Source organism: Pimephales promelas, chromosome 23 (assembly GCF_988280905.1).
Source record: "Pimephales promelas chromosome 23, fPimPro1.hap1.1, whole genome shotgun sequence".
In the NCBI taxonomy this organism is placed as follows: Eukaryota; Metazoa; Chordata; class Actinopteri; order Cypriniformes; family Leuciscidae; genus Pimephales; species Pimephales promelas.
The window spans coordinates 27,488,748-27,510,660 of record NC_142791.1 but is presented as its reverse complement, the minus strand read 5'-3'; the positions used below and the strand labels follow the sequence as shown (position 1 = coordinate 27,510,660).

Below are 21,913 nucleotides of genomic sequence, written 5' to 3'. Positions count from 1 at the left end.
GATTTCGTGTGCCAATCAAACTATGTTCAGGAACGTTTCGGTTTTTCAAAAGTGAGGTAACTGGCGTGGAGAAGATGTTTACAGACATAAACACAGTAAATGGATAAATAATAAGCACATAATCTATTAAAACCTATCAGGACTTAAATGGATGGTAAAATGATTGGACCTGGGCCTTATAGGGCGACGAAATTGGTAAGAACTATTTTTGAAACTCTTTACGTCCACTCGTTTACTTTTAACGCTTCACGTGAACTGATTTGGTGTCTCTTTAAACAGTTTGGCCAAATAAATATTACAATAATACTAAAACACGCACATAAGTAGGCTATAGGCAAAATCTTTGATTTCTTTAATGCACTTTGGATTATTTTGTATTGTTAGCTATCTTAGTCTTCTTTCAGACCGGTGGTAAGAACGTCCTAACTTATATGCACCTTAAGTGTTTATTTTAACTTGGTTAATCTATTTGCGTCTGTAGTTTTCTATAAAAACCTTAAACGCTAATAATGTCACAAATGAAACAAGAATTTTGAATCCGGCTTTATCCACTGTTCAGATTTCTGTTTTGGGAATTTATGTAAATTACTACCGGTAACGTTACATATTTAATTAGATAATGCCTCATATTTAAACATACACTTTCAGAAAACTCGTGATCCTTAAAGGAATAACTCACCCAAAAAATGAAAATGATCCAATACTTGACTGAGCCTAGGTGTGTATACGACTTTCTTTCAGCTGAACACAATCAGATTTAACCTTATAATAAAAAATATCCTGGTTCTTCCAAGCTTTATAATAATGGGAGTGAATGGGGCTTAAGATTTTGAAACCCAAAAAAGCAAATCCATCCTTCATAACAGTCATCCATACGACTCCAGGGGTTAATAAATGCCTTCTGAAGCAAAGCCATGCATGTGTTAAGAAAAATATCCACATTTATAACTTTATAAACTATAATCACTGGTTAAGAAGAACATTATTTTTGTATCAGCAAAATACAATATCAATGGACCTCTACTTCATGTGTATTGATTAAAACATGTCTTGGGTTTTTAAACTTGCAGACTTATCCTCTTTTGCTGTTGAATATAGGGATACACGATATATCGGCCACCATATCGGTAGATATATGTTCATTTTTAATGTTATTGTTATCGGCCCAATAAAAAAATTTGTCCGATATCTTAAAGCTGATAAATAATGTATTATTTTCCTTCAGCTGAGACTCTTCAGACTGTTCAACATGGTTTTAAATTGCTTGAAATATGATTGGAATTGCTTAAAAAAAAGGAAAATATAGTTCAGTGCAACATGTGCAGCTCAAGCTACATAACATTACAATCAGAACATTATAATTGTGTGCTTGTGACATGGCTTTCAATGGTGCAACTTATGTTTTTGTAATCAGGCTCTCAAAAATAATATAATTTATGCTTAAATATTTATTTTCAGCACTTAACTTTTTTTTGTTCTACCTCATGTTTTTAATATTTGTTAAAAATTGTTTATCTACTTGTTCTTGTTCTACCTCACATCTTTTTACTATTTGTTAAATATTATTTTTTTGAAGTTAATTAAATGTTACTTTTATTAAATTGAGACCTGTAACATTTGTTAAGATCATGTCATTTTTTTTAATGTAAATTGAGGGAGCAAAATGTATCGGCTCAAGAAAATCGGCAGCCCGTATCGGTCATCGGCTAAGGCTGATGGGGAAAAATTGGTATCGGTATCGGCACTAAAAAAAAATCCATATCAGTCGATCCCTAATAGGAATTTGGATTTAGATTTATCGGCCGATATATCGGCTTTCAAACATAAAGAATTATCAGCCAAAAGGTTCATAATCGGTGCATCCCTAGTTTAATATGTGAATGAATTTGACATACCCAATTTATTTTGGGATTGTATGGGTTTCATCTGTAAAGACATGCGGTATTAATTTGATTTGTGCTGGTCGTCCAAAATGTAATTTTAAAAGCTATTTATTTTAAAAGTAATTTTAATTTCAGAAACCCTGTAAATACTACAACATTGTTTGAATGTAAACGTCCCACCGCCCTCAACACATGGTGGCAGTCAGTCCTTCTGAAATGCCTTCTGTTGTCTCCTCTCCAGTGGAATGAGACCATCAAGCTCTTCCGTGGTGGAATGCCAGTCAGACGTCACTGGGCTCATTTCAGGAGTTACGATCACAGCTTCACCGGAGCGGAGGCTGTCGACTTTCTCCATGACCTGCTCAGACAAAACCAGAACTTCGGGCCAGAGGTGACGCGCTACCAAACGCTCCAGTTACTACGAAAATTCCTCAGAAATCACGTCATCGAGGACGTCAAAGGACGGTTTGGTAAAGAGGACTTGGAGGACAACGGGCATCTATACAGGTGACTTTAAAGAATCTTTCATTAATGGCTTTATTTAGCTGTTTACTGGTGAAACTCGAAAAATTTGTTCATTTATTTCAGTAATTCAACTTAAAAGGTGAAACTAATTTCAGCTTATGAAAAATTCAAAATTAGAATATTGTGGAAAAGGGTTTCATATAAATCATCACAATTATAACAAATAAAGGCTTGTTGAAATATAATCACTTTGCATGTTATGTAATGAGTCTATATAATATATTAGTTTCACCTTTTAAGTTGAATTTCTGAAATAAATGAACTTTTGCACAATATTCTAATTTTTCGAGTTTCATCTGTATTAACGTGAAGCTGCTTTGAAACTGCTCTGTATTGCATAAAGCGCTATAAAAATTGATTTGTTTTTAAATATGCTAAATTTGGTGCCTGTAAGGTTTTTAATTTAAAAAAAAAAAAAAGAATTCTCATTTATGTGATAAAAAATACAGTAAAAATAGTGAAATATTATTACAATTTAAAATAACTGTTATCTATGTGAATTCATAGTAAAGTGTAATTTATTCCTGTGATCAAAGCTGAATTTTCAGCATCATTACTCCAGTGTCTTCAGTGCCACATGATCCTACTGAAATCACTCTAATATGAGGATCTGATGCTCAAGAAAAATCTTACCGACCCCAAATTTTTCAAATGTTGCATTATAATAATAAAAAAATTAAATTGGTATTTCAAAATAATTCATAATAAATGCTTTAAATTTGTCAGATTTCCTCCACAATCACCTCTGAAGCCTGTCCCTGTGCGTCCTCCTGTAAGAGATCACGGCTCAGTTCCCAGAATCCCACGCTGGGACGACTATGAGGAGATTACAGTGCCGGAGAAGATCCCCATGAAGCCTCTTATGGTGAGAGAACATCTATTCGCCCGTGGATGCTGTATTGTCTTTAAAATGTATTCTTTCTGGTGCTATTTACAATGTTAAACCTGAGCATAAGTTGAGTTATTTTTAATTATTTAAAAAATATTTTAATTTTGATCTCAGAATTGTGAGTCGTGGAATAAGAGGCACAGCATCGCCATTGGTGAGGTTCCTGAATGCCGGTTAGTCCGGAGGACCGAGTTAACCCCGAAACACGTGGACCAGATATGGAAGTCAATGACACTAACACAGTAAGCATTATGGGTGGCACTTCACGTTCGAAAACTGATTGCACATTCGATCGGACCATCCAACACATGTTTCGAAAAGGAAAATAGGAAATCAATTTTTAACAGCCTTTTTTTTTTTTTTTTTTTTTTACCAAAAATGTGTTTAGGTGGACAGATCAATAAAGGACACAGAACATGTAGGATGTTGGATAATTACAGTGTCATTTCCGTTAACCAAATGCTTTTTAATATTCGCTATTACTTCAATGCAAGTGAACAAGCGCAGAGTGAATCATTGAATCAGAGCACAGCCGACTTCAGTGACCCGGAAGAGACTGCGTTTTCTGTTTTGAGCTATCTGGGAATCACTGTTGACCAATCAGAATCAAGTATTCCACAGAGCCATGTAATAATAACCAATATTGCCATGCATTACTTTTAAAAGTACACTGGTCCATACAAAGTTTTTTTTTTGCCCTCACAAAAAGCAGCATCTCCTCAACATTTCCAAATCACTTCTTTGAGTGCGAGCCAAAGCAGCCAATTAACACAAATAGTGACTTAGCTGAGTCAATGGCAGGACTACAAATGAAACGTGCCCTTATAGATAACTCTCTTTATCAGTTTACAGACGGTTTTGGGTCTCCAGTCTCTGGACGGGGTTCTAGATGCCAAACTTCTGAACCCGAAGCACATCGTTCACAACGTATTTGGTGTTAATAAGCAGGGCATTGTGGTCCTGAAGAACAAAACAGGTGAGCATGGGTTATATTTTAACACATTAAATGATCTTATAGCTAATTTCTGACAGATCTCTTTCTCTGTTTTGTTTCTGATAATTGCATCTGTAGAAGACGTGCCTCATTGGGTTTTATCTGCAATGAAATGCCTGGCAAACTGTGAGTGACTGATGATGACCTGCTGTCATACTGATTCAACTCAGTGACACTACTGTTCAATAAATAATCAAAAAAGCTATTATTTAAGTTATTTAAGTGATCTAGTTCATTAGCCTATATATACAGATGAAAGTCGAACAATTCGAATATGGTGCAAAAGTTCATGTATTTCAGTAATTCAAATTAAAAGGTGAAAGTATAACAATATACGAATGAATGATTATACTTTTTAGATGGCTGACATTTCTGTATTTAAAATCCTGTTTTTGATTGATTTCATTTGATATTCTAATTTTCTGAGGTTTTGTATTTGGGGTTTTCATAAGCTATACAACTTCGAGTTTCACCTGTAGGTTGGCATATTAATATGGAACTAAATATGTCTGTATGCATGTATTTTTACAACCCGTTTATGATTTTTACACATCTCTGAATTTGCTTCATCTTCAGGGCCCAATGGCAGTGACGCCAGGCAGCCCATGTATCCAGGGTTTGAGAGAGACGTCTTCAGGACAGTTGCTGAACATTTTCAGAGACTGAAAGAACCACTTTTGACCTTCCACCTGTATGAGATATTTGTCAGCATTTTGGGTGAGTGATGCACAAGCTATTCACATGATCAGTGCCATTTAATCAAATGCCATTGATCCAAATGGCTCATATTTCACATGGACGTAAAAATAACTGGATCAAATTAATTTAATAATGTGTAATTTGTGTATATTTAATGCTAACTGTAAAACTAATATTAACAGGCTAACATGATATTTTAGAGGAAAAGGGGGGAAATGTCATTTCCACCACAGTGTTCATTGTGGTGGTAAAGACAGGTTGTGGTGGAAATGACATTGTTCGTGCTAAACAGCAAATTATTTTGGGCTATACTACTAAAACGTTAATGTAAAAACAAAAAAACATACAATTAATTAAGTTAAGGTAGTAAGAAATATTTTATTATTTATTATTGCTACAATATTGTTGGTAAATAAGAGAACTTTGGCGTTATATATATATATTATTCAATACAAATCATCGCACCCAACTTAAGGGAAGGTTTCTAGACAGATTGAGAAGCCGACTGATACTAAAAAACTGTTTGTAGAAATGTTTTTATTTTCTGAAACGGTCTAGCTCAAAGAGTACCATAGTTGAAGAATCCTTATATATATATATATATATATATATATACTGTATATATATATTTATATAGATAGATAGATAGATAGATAGATAGATAGATACACATTACTTTTATAGCTTTATTCAGCTATTGAAATACCTATTGAAATAGCTAGTTGAAAACTTATACGTAGTAGGGGTGTTACAGTTCTCTGTAAAAATCGAAACATCAAAAAATCAAATCTGATGACGCATCTACAGTATAATCTGGTTGTTTACGCGGTCATAACCCGAGTGTTGATAGCGCGCGAGCACAGACGAGACCTGAACTGCACACGTTGCTATCTATGTTTAAAATAAACTCAATTAAGCCCTGCCAATTTAGACATTCAAGAGCAACTGAGCAAGAAAGAGAACTTACATGCGCTGTGAGAAGAGTGTGTGTGTGTGTGTGTGTGTGTGTGTGTGTGTGAGCGCGCACACGTCTCAGACAGCCTGCAAATATTGAGTTCTCTTTCAAGTCTTGCACTTGAAAGGAGACAAATTTACACAAAAATTATGTCAACATGCCCGTCTTGATAAGTTTCCTTGCAGACATCGTCTGTTATGCCTTAAGTGAACTTATATGGTTGAGAAATACAAGGCATAAGTAGCAGTATCAGTATTTCGGATCTGTGCATTATGTCTTAAAGGGAACACAACCTAATATCCCTGCTGTGTGTTTCTAATGATAATCAAACAAAATATAAAAAAATCACTTGCTGCTCTTAAAGGAGTTGTTCACTTTTAAAAAAAGAAAGAAAAAAAAAGGTTTTTGATGAAAACATTCCAGGATTTTTCTCCATATAATGGACTTCAATGGGGTCCAAACGGTTCAAGGTCCAAATGAGAGTTTCAGTTCAGCTTCAAAGGGCTTTAAACGACACCAGACGAGGAATAAGGATCTTATCAAGTGAAACGATCACTCATCTCAAAAATAAATAACAAAGTTTAAGTTTTATAAGCTCAAATGTTCGCCTTGCTCTGTTCTGTGATGCACGTCCGTGGCTCTCCTATTCAAACTCGTTCATCAAAATGTTTTTCATCTTGATGAAAAATCATTTTCAAGTCAATTCGTTCGTTGAATGAATTAAATGACTCGGGAAAAGATTTGTTCATTTTGATGAACGAGTTTGAACAGGAGAGTCACGAATGCGCATCACAGACCAGAGCAGGGCGAGCATTTGAGCTTATAAAACTTAAACTTGATTTATTTTTTTTAAATGAGCGATCGTTTCACTAGATAAGACCCTTATTCATCGTCTGGAATCGTTTAAAGCCCTTTGCAGTTTGCACTGAAACTTTCATTTGGACCTTAAACCGTTTGGTCCCCATTGAAGTCCATTATATGGAGAAAATCCTGGAATGTTTTCATCAAAAACCTTCATTTCTTTTCAACTGAAGAAAGAAAGACATGAACATCTTGGATGACATGGGGGTGAGTAAATTATCAGCAAAAGTTTGTTTAAAAGTGAGCTACTCCTTTAATGGTTGTGTAAATCAACACCTCCTCAAAAACAGCTCTGTTCACAGCGACCCGTTTCAGTGCATGTCTCTTTAAATGATAATGAGCAGCTGCTGATCCTCTCTTCTGTGGGGCGTGTGACAAAAGACATGTAAAGTGCTGTCTTGGCGGACAGTATACAAAGAGCTGAGGGCGGAAATATGCTAATACAGAAAATATGCTAATACAGGACAGTCAGTCAGTGGTCGTGGGTGGAGCATAAGCAATCCAAACGGCCTGATTATTGAGAGTGTTTAGGTTTTTTGAGGATAAAAGAAAAAGGAGTGAATGGACACACACATTTAACATGCAAACACAATATAAAAGTGAATTTTGCATCCGATGAGCACTTGTAATGTTATTGTTAATGTAAGAATTGGCATCAACTAGGCTCTGAGTGAGTCTGTGTGTGTGTGTGTGTGTTCTCCGCACAGGTCTTCTGCAGAGGCAGCCGGTTGTGGTCGAAGCGTTGCAGGTCTGCTGTCTCCTGTTGCCTCCGGCCAACCGTCGTAAACTACAACTGTTAATGCGTCTGATGGCTAAAGTCTGCGCCAACCCCTCTCTCCCCCCTCTGAACGACACCATAGGAGCGCGGACTCTGGTAACGCACTCACCTCCTCACATACATGCTCTGGATATTATTTGGCAACTCAGTATGCAATAGCCATCATTTCAGCGTCTAGGTTAACTATAGACCCAATATAGCCGGCTATGAGGAACACACGTCTAGACAAAATAACCTTGAATTTGGTTGCATGTTGTTTTTGCCGAAATAACTCGTGAGATGTGTGATATCATGTCAGTACAAGGTGTTCGGTTTCATTTTTTCACTCATTTCATTTCTTTATTTAATTGATGACTAGTCTATTCTTGGACGATGGTTTAGACGTCTATTACATTTTCAATGACAGCCCAAATTCTGTCTGGACTGTGTTTGGACGCTATTAGACGTCTTTTAACCCTCTGATGGCCCTAGGTCACTTCTGACCGAATAATTTTCTGTTTTGAATTTCTAAAAATCACAGCTTCATCGGAAGGTTATGATACTTGGTGACTTTTTTGGCATTTGGTATGTGAAAAAAAAAAAAATTGAGGTCATGATCCGAGCATGCTAAGTGGTCATAAAAAAAATAGTCACACTCGTGGTCTTCGTCAGAAATGACCGACCCATAGGAAATGAATGGGAAATTTACAAAAAATTTCTCTGAATTTTTGTTTGTACAATCCACAAATTGGCCACGATTCTTAAAGGAAGTATACTGCAGTAAAGGGGTGACACTCTACAACATCAAGAGTGCAAAAAATTTACACCCACCCACACATACAAACACACTTTTATACACATACACACCAATAAATTCAGACTACAAAAAATCTGTTTTGAATTTTTAAAAATCACAGCTTCATCCGAGTGTTACGAAACTTGGTGACATTTCTGCCATTATGTATGTGAACACACAAAAAAATTGAGTTCATGATCCGAGCATGCTAAGTGGTCGTAAAAAAATTAGTCGCGATTTTGGTCTTTGGTCAAAAATGACCCCCATAGGAAATGAATAGGAAATTGACAAAAACACAATTTTTATTTATTTATTTCTTTATTTATTTATTTTTTTTTTTACAATTTTTTTAATAAGAAATAGTTTTTAAGATTGTTTCAATTATATATTCAAATCCACCAAAAAAAAAAAGTGTTAAACAGTCATAAACAGCTGGGGAATTCACATGCCTCTCCATAGAGAGCTGTACATGCCATCTAGTGGTTACACCATGATACTACGCTTTTTCTCTATACTGTAACCAGATGGTGCTAATTTTCTTCAAAAAATATTTTTTTTCTGAAGGCCTAGACTCTATATTAAACAAAAATGCTGCATTAATAATAAAAAAAAAAATATATATATATATATATATATAGAAAAATATGTATATATATTTCCATTGACAAAATAGACAATAAATATTGCATAAATATTAATAAATTCAATCAAATTGTCTCAAAATACTAAATTAAAAAGAATAAATATTATAGAACAAAAATAAATTGCATTGGTTTTACTGGGATGGATGAAGTTTCATTTTTAGGCCTCCGGTCACTTCTGACCGGGATGGCCCAGGACGTGACTCATAAAGGGAGACCATCAGAGGATTAAACGCAAAATTGCTTTCTGGGAAATAGCTGATAATCCTTAACCGTTACAGTTAATTTCTTATTCAGTCAAGCATTTTTCACACAGTCTGTCTCTTGTGGGCGCTCTACAGATGGTCCAGACCTTCTCGCGGTGCATTCTGGGATCTGCGGATGAGGTAGACTTGGATGAGCTGTTGGCCACAAAGCTGGTCACGTTTATGATTGATAACCATGACAGTGTGCTGAAGGTGCCGTCCAACCTGCGAAAATCTGTCGAGGAGCATCTGTCCCACCTCAGAAGAGCTCAGGTCAGCGGCCCACGTCATTCATTACATGCTTCATAACTGTCTGAAAATATGAAACGGCATATTTAACAACTTCTTTAGTGTATTTCTGAGAGAAATGGGAATTAATTCGTTACTGCTAATTATATCTTCAACACTGTAGTAATAACTCTCTCTATTGCATTATTTATTCCTGATGACTTTCTAAATCCCATATCAGCCTCAAACAGCTGAACAATACAAGGAAAGACTAGAAACTGCTCTTTTAATTCTATCAAATAAATCATAAAATTGCATAAATTATTCTTGAACTGACCAAAGTATTTATAGGGAGAAGGGAGAACATACATTTTAACATTTGATGTAAAATGGTTTTATATAGAACTGTTTTATAGTCTATAGAGTATTTAATGCAATTACATCATGAAAAATTAAGAGTAATCCCTTACTTTAATTTTTCTGGGAAAACGTAATTCAAATAGATTAATTAATTACTTATTACTGCAGATACATTTTATTCATTAAGATTTAATTGGATTGTGCAAAGTAGACTGTGATATTATTGTTTTGATATTATTTTGCTTGCAAATCCTTGGTTATATCAGGTTATACTTGGTTAGATATATAAAAGAATTGCACAGTCACACATTACTATAAGGTTTCATTTGTTAACATTGTCTGCATTAGTCAGCCTGAACTAACAATGAACAATACTTCCACAGCATTTATTAATCTTAGTCAATTTTTACATTTAATAATACATTTTAAAAATCAAAAGTTGTCTGTTAACATAAGTTACAGTGAACCCGTGTTGGTAAAGTTAACTTTCTACATTAACAAGTTCAGTTACTCGTAGTTTTTGTTATGTTTGTAGTTTTTGTTATTTTTGGACCAAAATGTATTTCCGATGCTTCAAAACATTGTAACTGACCCACTGATGTCACATGACTACTTTGATGATGTCTTTATTACCTTTCTGGACAAGGACAGTACACCATACACACATTTCCAATGGAGGGAGAGAAAGCTCTCCGACTAAATCTAAAATATCTTAAACTGTGTTCTGAAGATGAACGAGGTCTGACGGGCTTGGGGCGACATGAGGGAGAGTCAGTAATGACATCATTTTTATTTTTGGGTGACCTAACCCTTGTTGTTGAGAAGCTTTTTTTTTAATAGAATAAATAAGCTTTGTGATGGCCATCTCTTTGTAACCCCAAATTCTGATTTCCTCGCATGCTTTGGTTTCTTCCAGATAAAGTACGCGGGTGCGGACACGGACTCCTCGGTGGCGTCTCCGCCTCACTCGTTCTGTCGTCAGATCAGCAGAGAGGAGTTTGAGCACCAGAGGGTTTCAGCATCTCAGGGGGCCATCGTGGAGCTGCTGGAGAGCATCATACAAGACAAGAACATGTCCATTAAAGACAAGAAGAAGAAGCTCAAGCAGGTTAGAAAGGATTCTTTTGCCATTCGTTCAATATCTGTGGCATGCTGCGCATTACTACTGAAAAATTGTGCAATGTATTTACAGTAATAGATTCGAAGGTGCTTTTTTACATGTTCACAAAGTCCTGAACTCCTGAACACTGAACTCCTAAAACGCCTCCATTGTAGTCTTGAGTTTCTTCTGGGAACGAACACGTCACAATATTCCAAATTATAATAATTAATATGCAGAATAAAGGGGCGGGGCCTGGTTGAGTTAGTTTGTAGTGTGTTAAACTGGTGGTTATGTTAAGTGGCGGGACATTTCCCAAAGACACTCGACCAATCACAACACACTGATCCAGCCGACCAATCAGAGCACAGTGTGCTTTCAGAAGGAGAGACAGGAAGTGAACAGAGCGTTACTGACAGACTGGGAAGAGAGGAGCCGCAACAATGGAGAATATGAGGAGAATAATCAACATTCAAGCAGGAAAACCTGTTCTAGAAGAGCAGAAGTCTTTAGGCTTAAAGGGGATCTATTAATATACTTCAGTTTTTTATTTGACTGCTTTGCATATGCATGCAGCCTAATGCTCATCCATTAAAAGGATAAAATGCATTAGTGCCAAAACACATTTTCAGCGCCGTTGGTTCTGGAAGTATTTTTGCACATTCATTTTTCACTTAAGGATTCTAGGAAACTTGGTTAAAGCATTATAATCTTCTAGATACAGGGTGCATAACAACATTTATTGGAACCAGAAAAGTATTTATGTCAGACAAAAAGGCAAAAAGGTGTAAGACCGTATTAAACAGCTTTACTGAGCGAAAGAAAAACAATCCAATAAAGCTATGCAAACAAAAAATAATTGAGAAAGATATAATCAGATGTCATTATCATGTGACCTTCCAGTATAAATCCTCTCCCGTGGCCTCATGGGATGGTAAAGTCTCAATCGTATATGCACACTTCAGAATCTCAACGGAAGAAGTAGGTCATCCATCCATACTACTTTTTCATGCAGTGCATCATGGGAGTGGATGGGTATAATGTAGTTTCAATACGAGTTCTGCTGAAATAGTGGAACAGGTGGCTTCCCAGAAGCACATGCCATCAGTTATAACCTCAAATCAATTTCTCTATGGACAACATGATTGGAGTGCTATGCATACGACGTGTAAAAACCCACATGTACTTTATAATGGCTCTTCTAAAGGCTAATCTAATCCGTTCATATCTTCATGTTGTGAAATCTGAGATGCACTGTTTATTTTCCCATGTGATTTCTCCCCTGTCAGTTCCAGAGATCTCATCCCGACATCTACCGAAGACGCTTTCCCACCGCTGAGAGTGAGGCGGTGCTTTTCCCAGAGAGGCCGCAGAGACTCAAACCTCAGCTGATGTTCCTGACGCTGAAGAAACCCTTCCAGCCCTTCCAGAGGAGCTGGAGCTTTCGGGCCTGAGTCTCGTGTGTCACTATCAAGGAGAGATGTTACTGAACATTACAGGTGGTGCTATGACATCCTAAATCCACACGACACCGGGTTCACCTCGTCGGCGATCAGCTGATTGATGAAAGTATAATGCTGTGCATTAGAGCCGTTTAACGCGAGACACTACCGGCAAATTTTATTGTGCATCCATAACTTGTCTTCTTTCAGACTAGTGGAAAGAAAACATGATCCAAGTCTTTATTTATAACACTCCATCTCTTTGCGTCTGTAGATTTCAATTATAAAACATATCTTTAAAGACGTTTTCTCAAAATGATTCACTGATCTAACATTTTATTTAAACAAGGTCAACAGTATAAAGCTTGTAAAAAGTCTAATATGAGAGAAGAATTCTGAACCTGCTTTATCCAGTGTTTAGATTTCTGTTTTTGTATGCAAATTAGTCCATATTTAATAGATCTCGCCTCATTTCCATATTTCAACATAACATTTCAGACTATACAGAAAAATTGTCCTAATGTATTGTGATTAACTGGGGAAAGTATGATATCGCCTGTAGTGTCTTGCTTTAAAAATGGGCATGAAAATAATAATAATAATAAATAAAGATTTATGGTCACACCTCAGTTTAGGATCCAATTCTCATTCTAAATAACCTATAATAACCTAATGACTGCTTATTAATAGTTATTGAGGTAGTTGTTAAGTTTAGGGATGTAGATTATGATCATGCAGAATAAGGCATTAATATGTGCTTTATAAGTACTAATAAACAGCCAGTATCCTAGTAATATACATGCTAATAAGGAACGATAGCACTTTACTTGAAGGGGTGTGCATAAGACTGACATGACACATGTTATGAATATGAAGGAGGTTTTAACTGTCATTAAGTGTCATTCGCTCAATTATGACATTTGTAATTCAAATATGACATTGTTTGAGATGTCTTTGTTATGACACCTTGACATAAACCAATACATCATAACCTGTCCGTGTCTTTGCCATATTACAAGACAACAAAACCTGTCATAAACATGATTCATTATCAAACTTTTGAAACCACTTAGCTTTATCGGTTAACATTAGTCATGTGGTTGGTTTTGACATTGACTGTCATGAGGCCATTATAACATTTTAATGACAAATTAGAAAAATATTCATGACAGTTATAAGGGCCTCATGACACTTTAATGTGATGTTAACCCATAAAACTAAGTGCTTTCTTAAGTTTGATAATGAATCTGCTATGTCATGTTTTATGACATTTTATGTCGTCTTGGTAATATCAAGTTGTCATTACCAAGACATTGACTGGTTATGATGTATCGGTTCACGTTTATGATCTTATGCACACCCCCTTCATGTAAAGTGTTACGTAAGCAACTAGTTAATAGTGAGAATTGAACACTAAGCTAAAGTGTTGCCAGATTTATCTATAAAATAGCTTGTTATTATAACCAGAAACTGTTGTTTTTATCGGCTTGATTTTAATAACCTGTAACATTTACAATTAGTTGCGTTCTATTTTTGCGGAGCTGTAATTAGTTTGGCTGCAGGTGTGGCGGGACAGCTGTTCGCTTCTCAGTTCTGGTTCATCATGTTGTCAATGATAATCATCCTGAGGACATTTGTGCTGGTCACCAGAAAACTTCTTTTATACTTAGATTAGAGTTATGAATGCTGTCAGGTAGATCTCCGTGTCACTAAAACTACTGATACAGGCTTTATTTTTATACTTTTTCATTCGTTCTCTGTCGTGTTTTCCACGTTTCTTTGGTTCCTTTGTGTTTATCTGGTTGTAAAGTAGTTTTAGTTGTAGTGTGTCAGTCAAGTTTATGAACACATCAGTAGAGCAGACCGATATATCGGCCGGCCGCCGATATTAGGCATTTTCCATAATATCGGTATCGGCAGTTATAATGGCCGATAAATGAATATTTAAAAAATAAAATAAAAACGGACGAAACACGCTTCAATCGTCTCTCCTTGGCCTGTTATATTGAAAATGCATGTTTTACAATTTGCAGTATGATGTTATCTATTGTTAAATTATGGCTCATCATAGACTAGCTAACCACAAAGCTAGCTAATACCAATACCATCAGTGGAAGACCACTAACGTTAACATTAATGAGCTTGGAAACCACAACGAACTTTTTCTGCCTAATATAAATTTTATATATTTATTTAATAATAAAAAAAAATCGGCCGATATATTGAAATATCGGATTTTAAAACCCAAAAATATTTGTATCGGTATCGGCCTTTATCGGTCGGGCTCTACACATCACATAACACTAAAGAAAACCTTCACATTGTATCACTTGATTATTTATAACTGATTGTGATCGACTCACGGTACTGGAAGTATATCGTTCAAAACACACCATTTAAGGCTTCCCTGATATTTACTGTAAGCTTGATTCAGCCAGGCAGCTTTTACATGTCTTTATGTGTTTGTAAACTAATGCATTGTAAACTTGAAGTACAGTGATGGAAGAATTTATCATCTAATTCAGTGTTTCTTTCCATAACACTGTTTTCAATGTTGTGTGTCTCAAGTGTTTTGATTCTGTGCAAATTCTGGAGTTATTGTTACTGATTTGGACGTCTGCACTGTGATCACAAATATTGATCAGAAAATAAATATATATAATTAAATGATGTTATTCATGCTCATTTTATTTCAGCATGTTGCTGACAGACACGCTAACATTATCCTGTAAAGGATAAATATGGCACGACTAATTTACTGCAATGGCAGTAAAAGGAAACATTGAGGAATAATTGTGTTTCGATGTCTAATGTACACCTCAATTTCGTTGTGACATTTAACATACGTTTACATGGAGGTTTTAAAGGATAGTTCACTTTGAAATTAACTTTTGGTGTGTTTTAGCTTACCTCAAGGGGATCCAATATGTAGGTGTCTTTGTTTTGACATTTTTCGGTCAAACCGTTCTTGTCTGTCAGTCATATAATGGAGGTCTATGGTCACCACCTCAAAGAGCAGCACAGAGAAGTCCAAATTAAACATGATTTAATGACTCGTAAATGTACGTACACATTGATTGCCTAAGACACGAAACGAGCGGTTTGTGTGAGAAAACTAACAGCATTTATATCGTTTTACCTCTTGTAATCACAGCCACGTCCAATCGATCTGAGGGCTAATGATATAAATACTGTTCGTTTTCTCACACAAAACACTCGTTTCGTGTCTTAGGCCATCAATGTGTACTTACATTTACGAGTCGTTTAATTTGGACTTCTCTGTGCATGCTCTTTGAGGTGGTGACCATAGACCTCCATTATATGACTAATAGACAAGAACGGTTTGACCTAAAAATATCAAAATTGAAAATACTGTGGAAACAAAGACACCTACATCTTGGATGCCCTTGAGGTAAGATAAAACATACCAACAATTAATTTCAAATTGAACTATCCCTTTAAACTGTATTTGTGTCCTGAAGCGTACTTCAGCTTTCTTCCTCCAGAGGTCAGCAGAAGTGCACTAATATTCATCTCTTAGAAAACTGGCAAGAACACCACAGCACAGTTGCTGTATTTTATGGAAATAGAAAAATATTATGATTAATAATAATAAATTAAAAATATTTATTTGTTTTCCATTTCAGTGTTTTTTTTAAAACTATTGTATTACCTTCTAATCATTCTCTCTATCTCTCTCTCTCTCTCTCTCTCTCTCTGTGTGTGTGTGTGTGCACCTTTCAGAAGGTCATTCCAATGACACGTTCAACATGGTTCAGTCTTTTGTGCACAACAGTGTATGATCTCATATAAACACATGAAACTGCAGCTTCTCTCTTTTTTTTAATACACATCTGAAACACAGACAAGCATTTCTACAGCCACAAACCCTAATAGCTTATTTCTTCATGCTGCGCACATACACATGTCAGAAACACAATGCCTGCAACATCCACACGGTTCTAATTATGTCTAACAGGAGATGCAATTTAGCTGCAAATAAATCTAATGAAACCGGTGGTAATTATACTCGCATATGAACATAATTTCTCATGCAATTTCACAACAATACATTTTTTTCCCTTCACGAGCCTGTCGCCTGACGTAAACATGCATGCATGCTGTGAATTGGATGTGTCAGAGTTGAAACAGCCCTTGATCCTGCAGAAATGTCCCAGCTGGCCCCGGGCTCCCCTGGTCTATTCCAGGTAATCAAATGCTGCCGGCATGCAGGTTTCCGCATTAATTACATCTCTTTAAGCGGCCCGTTCAAAGCCAGTGAATCATCCGGCAAGTTGAAGATAGAGTTTTTGAAGGTCACTTTCCTTTTTAGCTGGTGATCAATATCTGAAGCCTCTGGGCTCCATTCAGTTTCAGCCCAGCCGGAGACAAGAGAGAGATGTTGGCTTCTGAAAGAGTTTAAATATAGCGTAGCATGAGAGTACACTAGCGCAGACGCTCAGTAGAAACAGTTCGCTAAGATCTGAAACGCACAAAAAGTTCTATTAGGTTCATCTAAAGGTCAAAAGGTTTTATGTGGAAACTGCACACATGGAATCACTTTTACTGAGGTTTAGTTTTGCTTTAACAGTGAGGAAATATCAATATTTTCATATAGGTTCAAATAAATGGCTTTGAAATAAGCATTATCATAAAAATTATAAAGGCTATATTAGTGATATAATATGAAGAGTTCAGATGCAAAAGCCTCTAAGTGCCATTTGAAATTTTCTTCTAGAATGATCATTTTTTATCAAGCTTGTATATTTAAGTTCAGTGATTTCACTTAAATGGCAATGATAATTCCCTATTAGTTGTTATTTAAGTGAAATTACTGAACTTAAATATACAAGTTTGATAAAAATCGTCATTAAAGAAGAAAATTTCAAATGGCATTTAGAGGCTTTTGCATCTGAACTCTTCATATGCAAACACATCAACATTTAACGCAACTGATAGAAATGTGAATTCACAATATAAGTGCAAAAGTTACACATTGATCAAGATCACCTTCAAAAATGACACTGAATATAGAATAAATGGTAACACTTTAGTACAAGGAACACTATTAACTATGCCTCAATAAACTTCTAATTACTGCTTATTAATAGTTATTAAGGTAGGTGTTGAGTGGATTAAGGGATATATGATCATGCAGAATAAGGCATTAAAATAAACAGACAATATATCCTAGTAATATGCATGCTAATAAGCAACTAGTTAATCATGAGAATTGGACCCTAAAATGAAGTGTTACAGAATCACTGAACATTCATTTATTTTTCATAGAAACTTACATAATAAATCGTTTTTGTATAAAGATAATTGGTTTCTATTATAGAACCCAAATGATTCTTATTAACAAAAAATGTGTATTATGCTTGATTTAATCATCTTGAATTCTACATGTTCACAGCAATATTAAATAAATGAGTCAGCAAATGGAAGTGATATTAAAATCCTTTGTTCAAATGCCATACTTTTGCTGCCAGCTAGTTTGCTATGCACACATTATGAAAAGCACAGATGATTTCAAAAGGATATGATGTTTCTGTGAACTGGCACTGAACTTGTTGCGTGACCTGCACAACAACACTGCATGTACAGTATCAGGCCATGTTCAGAGAGAGTATTAGATTGATCAATATTTGCTTCAAACTGGAGTTTTGCCAGCCAGTCTTCACACTAAGTCCAATGATTCTGTCTGACAAACAAGATTTTCTGTGCTGTGCAACAATCGATGCTGTCTGTATGCAAAATGAGCACTATATTCAGTTAATAAGTATGCCATTTTGGGGTTAACTGACCCTTTATTGAAGAAGGCCGACATTGTAACATTCATGTGGTCTGTGATTATAATGTCCCACATATGCATCATGAAAAAGTAGTCGCAGTTATGCAACGAGCTATTGTAGTGAGGATTTTTATAGTGTTATTTCTCATTCAGATAATTTACCATTAGTGCTGATGAAAGAAATGTAGCCTACAAAGACATCAGATTCACTACTTAGAAATCTGGATGAATGGATGCTAGCTATGGCTGTGATTGTGAATCTGCTTAACAACACCCGTTAGCTAGTCTACATCAGGAGATTAGATTGTGCAATGTGCAAAAGTCTTGAATGCTTTTGCAAACGCAAGCGACGTTTGCTGTCAATGACGTCAAACATGACGTAGGCGCTAGTGAGATTTGAGAGCTGATGGTTTTCAGCAGGATTAAAAATAAAAATAACATTTAATTAAAAAATGAGCTGCTTCAGAAATATTTCCGGAGTCAGGCTGCGATATCAGAACGTTATAATAACTATTTCCTAATAAAATGAAGGTTGTTGTTTTTCCTCAAGGTGGCGATTCAAACATTCTCTCATTTGACCCATTTGTATTTTGTCTATTAATTTAAAGATTGGAAAGCGGAATACAAGTGCAAATGTTTCTGAAAGCCACCTTTATTTATTATTTTTTTTTTTTTTTGCGCTTGGTTTCAAAACTGTAGTAAACATAGCATGATGATGAAAAAGAAAAATTCAAATTATTCATCTCAGTTCAATTCAATAACGGTGAAGTTAAAACAAAATCAATTCACCAGCTAGCTCTACTGAATACAATAGTTATTTAGATAAATTCAGTTCAAGTTTTGATCTCATCCGATATCCCATATAGTCAGTGCAGTTACATATTTTGTGGATATTAAGTGAACTCTGATCACAAACTGATGCGTAAAGCAACATTATGAAAAATACACCTAAATATTGATACCGAGAGATTTTTTTAATGTACATTTAGCTTGAAAATTGACAGCGAAGAGTTCAAATAAAATTATTATTTAGATCTGACCAATTGCAGACAACTTCCGGGCATGCAAGTACCGCCCTTTTTCAGTTTGCGTGGTGTGTGGTTTTAGCGCGAATGGTTTGACGCTATAAGAGGATGATTTTGAAAGATGGGATATATTAAAAACTATATTGGACCCCACAGCAAGTTCGTGAGTAAGAGATGTTAATCAATTCACATGTGAAGCAGTTTCAATCATTTCAGATGTCATGATGTGTGTGTGTGTGTGTGTGTGTGTGTGTGTGTGTGTGTGTGTGTGTGTGTGTGTGTGCATAGAAATCGGCAAAACAGCCGCGTTAAATTCCTGAAGTGTTTGACTATGGCTGTCTGAAATAGCATACTCTCTAGAGTTAGTACTTATTTTGAATAAGGAATTACTTCAATGCTGCTAAAAAGTACGTTCTACCCTACTATGGATGTGTGTAGTATAATTTTAACGTTAACTACCTTAGATATGTATTTCTATAGTAACTATTTGCTGTGATGCCCGTGTCACGTGACCTACCAGTATCAGTTGCGTTGCTTCACCGCCACTCACAAGTCCTCTCCTGAGGCCTCATGGGATAGTAAAGTAGCTTTGTGTCAATTCAGAGGGTGCATCCTACAGTTAATGAGTGACTGTAATGTTTGTACTAAAGTTTTTTAAAAAAAAAGTTATATTAAAAGTTGAAAGTTATGTCTGAAAACAAAACAAGGTTCATAAACTGTCTAAATATGTTCATGGTCCATTTCTGAGTATAAACTAGCTATAAATAACCAAAAAGCATATCTAATTATCATAAAACTTATACAATTATTAAACTTAGTTACATACATTTTTTCCTCACACAAATTCTGTTTTGTTTTCTCTGGAAATCAAATGAAGACATTTAATTTATTTTAATCATATGAAATTAAACTGTCAAGCAACGTGTTGCATAATGAGCTTTACTCTTAAAATTAAAACATGGAAGAAAAAAAATGTTCCTTATAACAGGAAAACCAATAAAGTTTTGATGATCATTTATTTGTATTAGTATATTTGTTATTTGTATTAGTGTTCATATTATTATTACATTGAGACATTATCTAAATTCTACTGTACAACAATAATATAAGTGAGAGTTTGTGTTTATGACATGACGATAGTTTTTCTTAAATAAAGTGGTTAAATGCTCCCGAAGTGACTTTCAGAGCAGATCTAGAGTCTGGAGATGAAGTTTAAGCAATCAAGTCCTCATATAAGCTTCACAAGCTTGTTATTTTGCGGTTTAATATTCACACACTAGTCTATATCGCAATTTAATTTCAAGTTTAGGCCTACTGAACTGTTTTTTATTTATTTATCAAAAAAATCTGTGAAATTCCATGTTCTACAGTAAATTCTGCATTCTACAGTAAATTTTGTGTTCTACAGTAAATTCCACGTTCTACTGTAAATTCCATTTTTATGACTGGATTCCGTGATTTTGTTTGCATTTTCTGCATTGCAAAAATCATAGTTACAAAATGGAGCTCACGCGTCCGTTTTTTGTTTTATATATATATATATATATATATATATATATATATATATATATATATATTTTTTTTTTTTTTTAAATATATTTTGTTATTCTTTCAGGCGGGTGGGAATCGTTTTGGAATGGTAGGGGAAACACTGCAGATTTGGTTTTGTTGAAGTTGCATCCAATCTGGGCCTTCAGAAAAAAACCTTATTGTTGATTTGCACTGCTGGGAATGAGGGCCCTGATGTTTAATAGATCACCACTAGGGGACTAGGGAATGGAATGAGACACTGCAGTTGTCAGCCGACAATGACTTAGTTGACCGAGTCAGCATATTAAAATGCTGGTTTAATTGCTTGAACGAGAATAGATGCATGTCAAATTTCATTTCATGACGTCTGTGTTTCCAGAGGGTGGAGAATTGTGATGAAAAACGAATTATGACAATTTTTGATGTAAATTATGACCATTTTTGATGTAAGAAACCTTGACTAACATTGTAATTGGACTTAATGAAAGATAATTGAATGATGCAAAATTAACATGATCCCTTTCATTATGTTCCTGGTGAACTTTTACGTGGACGGCAGCCATGATGATTGAGATTGTTTGGGTGGGACGCAGGAAATAGTTCTTTGGTCACGTCATCCATTCAAAACAAATCTGACCTGCAATGCTTTAGCAGAGAGACTCTTGAATTTTGCAACCAAAATACAGTCAAACCAAAATATATTCAGACACCCTCAACATTTCTCACATTATCACAGTTTATTCGCAATAGTTTAGAAAATGGTAATAAAATATGAGCAGAGCTCAGTGGATATTTACCCGTACCAAATTGTTTATAAATGTCACTGTTAGTCACTTTATGAAGAATTTTTGTGTATAATATGTCACAGTTTACATTGTTTTGCTCTCCTCACTTACATAAATGAACTATAGTGTCCTGCACACACTAGTAAAAAAAATATAAACATTAAATCTGGTGTCTGAATAATTTTTGGTTTACCTGTGGCTATCGCATTATATTGTCTTGAGAAGCCATCAAGGGTAAGGCCATAAAAACAATATTTCAGATTACAACTTAACCATCTTTTAACGGATTCTTAAACTATTAAATTGGTTTTAGATAGTAGATAGAAATCCCCTCCAAAGGCATTTTTTGTGTGAATGAGAATTGTGTTAAGAATAATTGCTTTTGACATTAGACTGTACTTCCGT

The 21,913-nt window shown here is 35.3% G+C and overlaps 2 protein-coding genes across 2 annotated transcripts in view; both read left to right on the top strand.

Annotated features, from left to right (window-relative positions):
* Positions 1-38: 38 nt before the first annotated feature.
* Positions 39-12,386, top strand: depdc1b (DEP domain containing 1B). The gene is made up of 11 exons (XM_039677951.2): positions 39-195; positions 2,125-2,390; positions 3,135-3,273; positions 3,412-3,539; positions 4,143-4,273; positions 4,370-4,417; positions 4,868-5,008; positions 7,514-7,680; positions 9,342-9,518; positions 10,750-10,941; positions 12,222-12,386. The coding sequence occupies exons 1-11, from the start codon at positions 148-150 to the stop codon at positions 12,384-12,386; spliced, it is 1,602 nt and encodes a 533-aa protein (XP_039533885.2). The 5' UTR covers positions 39-147.
* A 6,913-nt stretch (positions 12,387-19,299) lies between these two features.
* The window catches only part of LOC120483083 (3',5'-cyclic-AMP phosphodiesterase 4D), a 280,021-nt gene continuing 277,407 nt past the window's right edge, over positions 19,300-21,913 (top strand). The window contains exon 1 of the mRNA XM_089126073.1: positions 19,300-19,356. Within this exon, the coding sequence (XP_088982199.1) occupies positions 19,315-19,356 (42 nt within the window). The 5' untranslated portion in view covers positions 19,300-19,314. The remainder of the gene's footprint in view (positions 19,357-21,913) is intronic.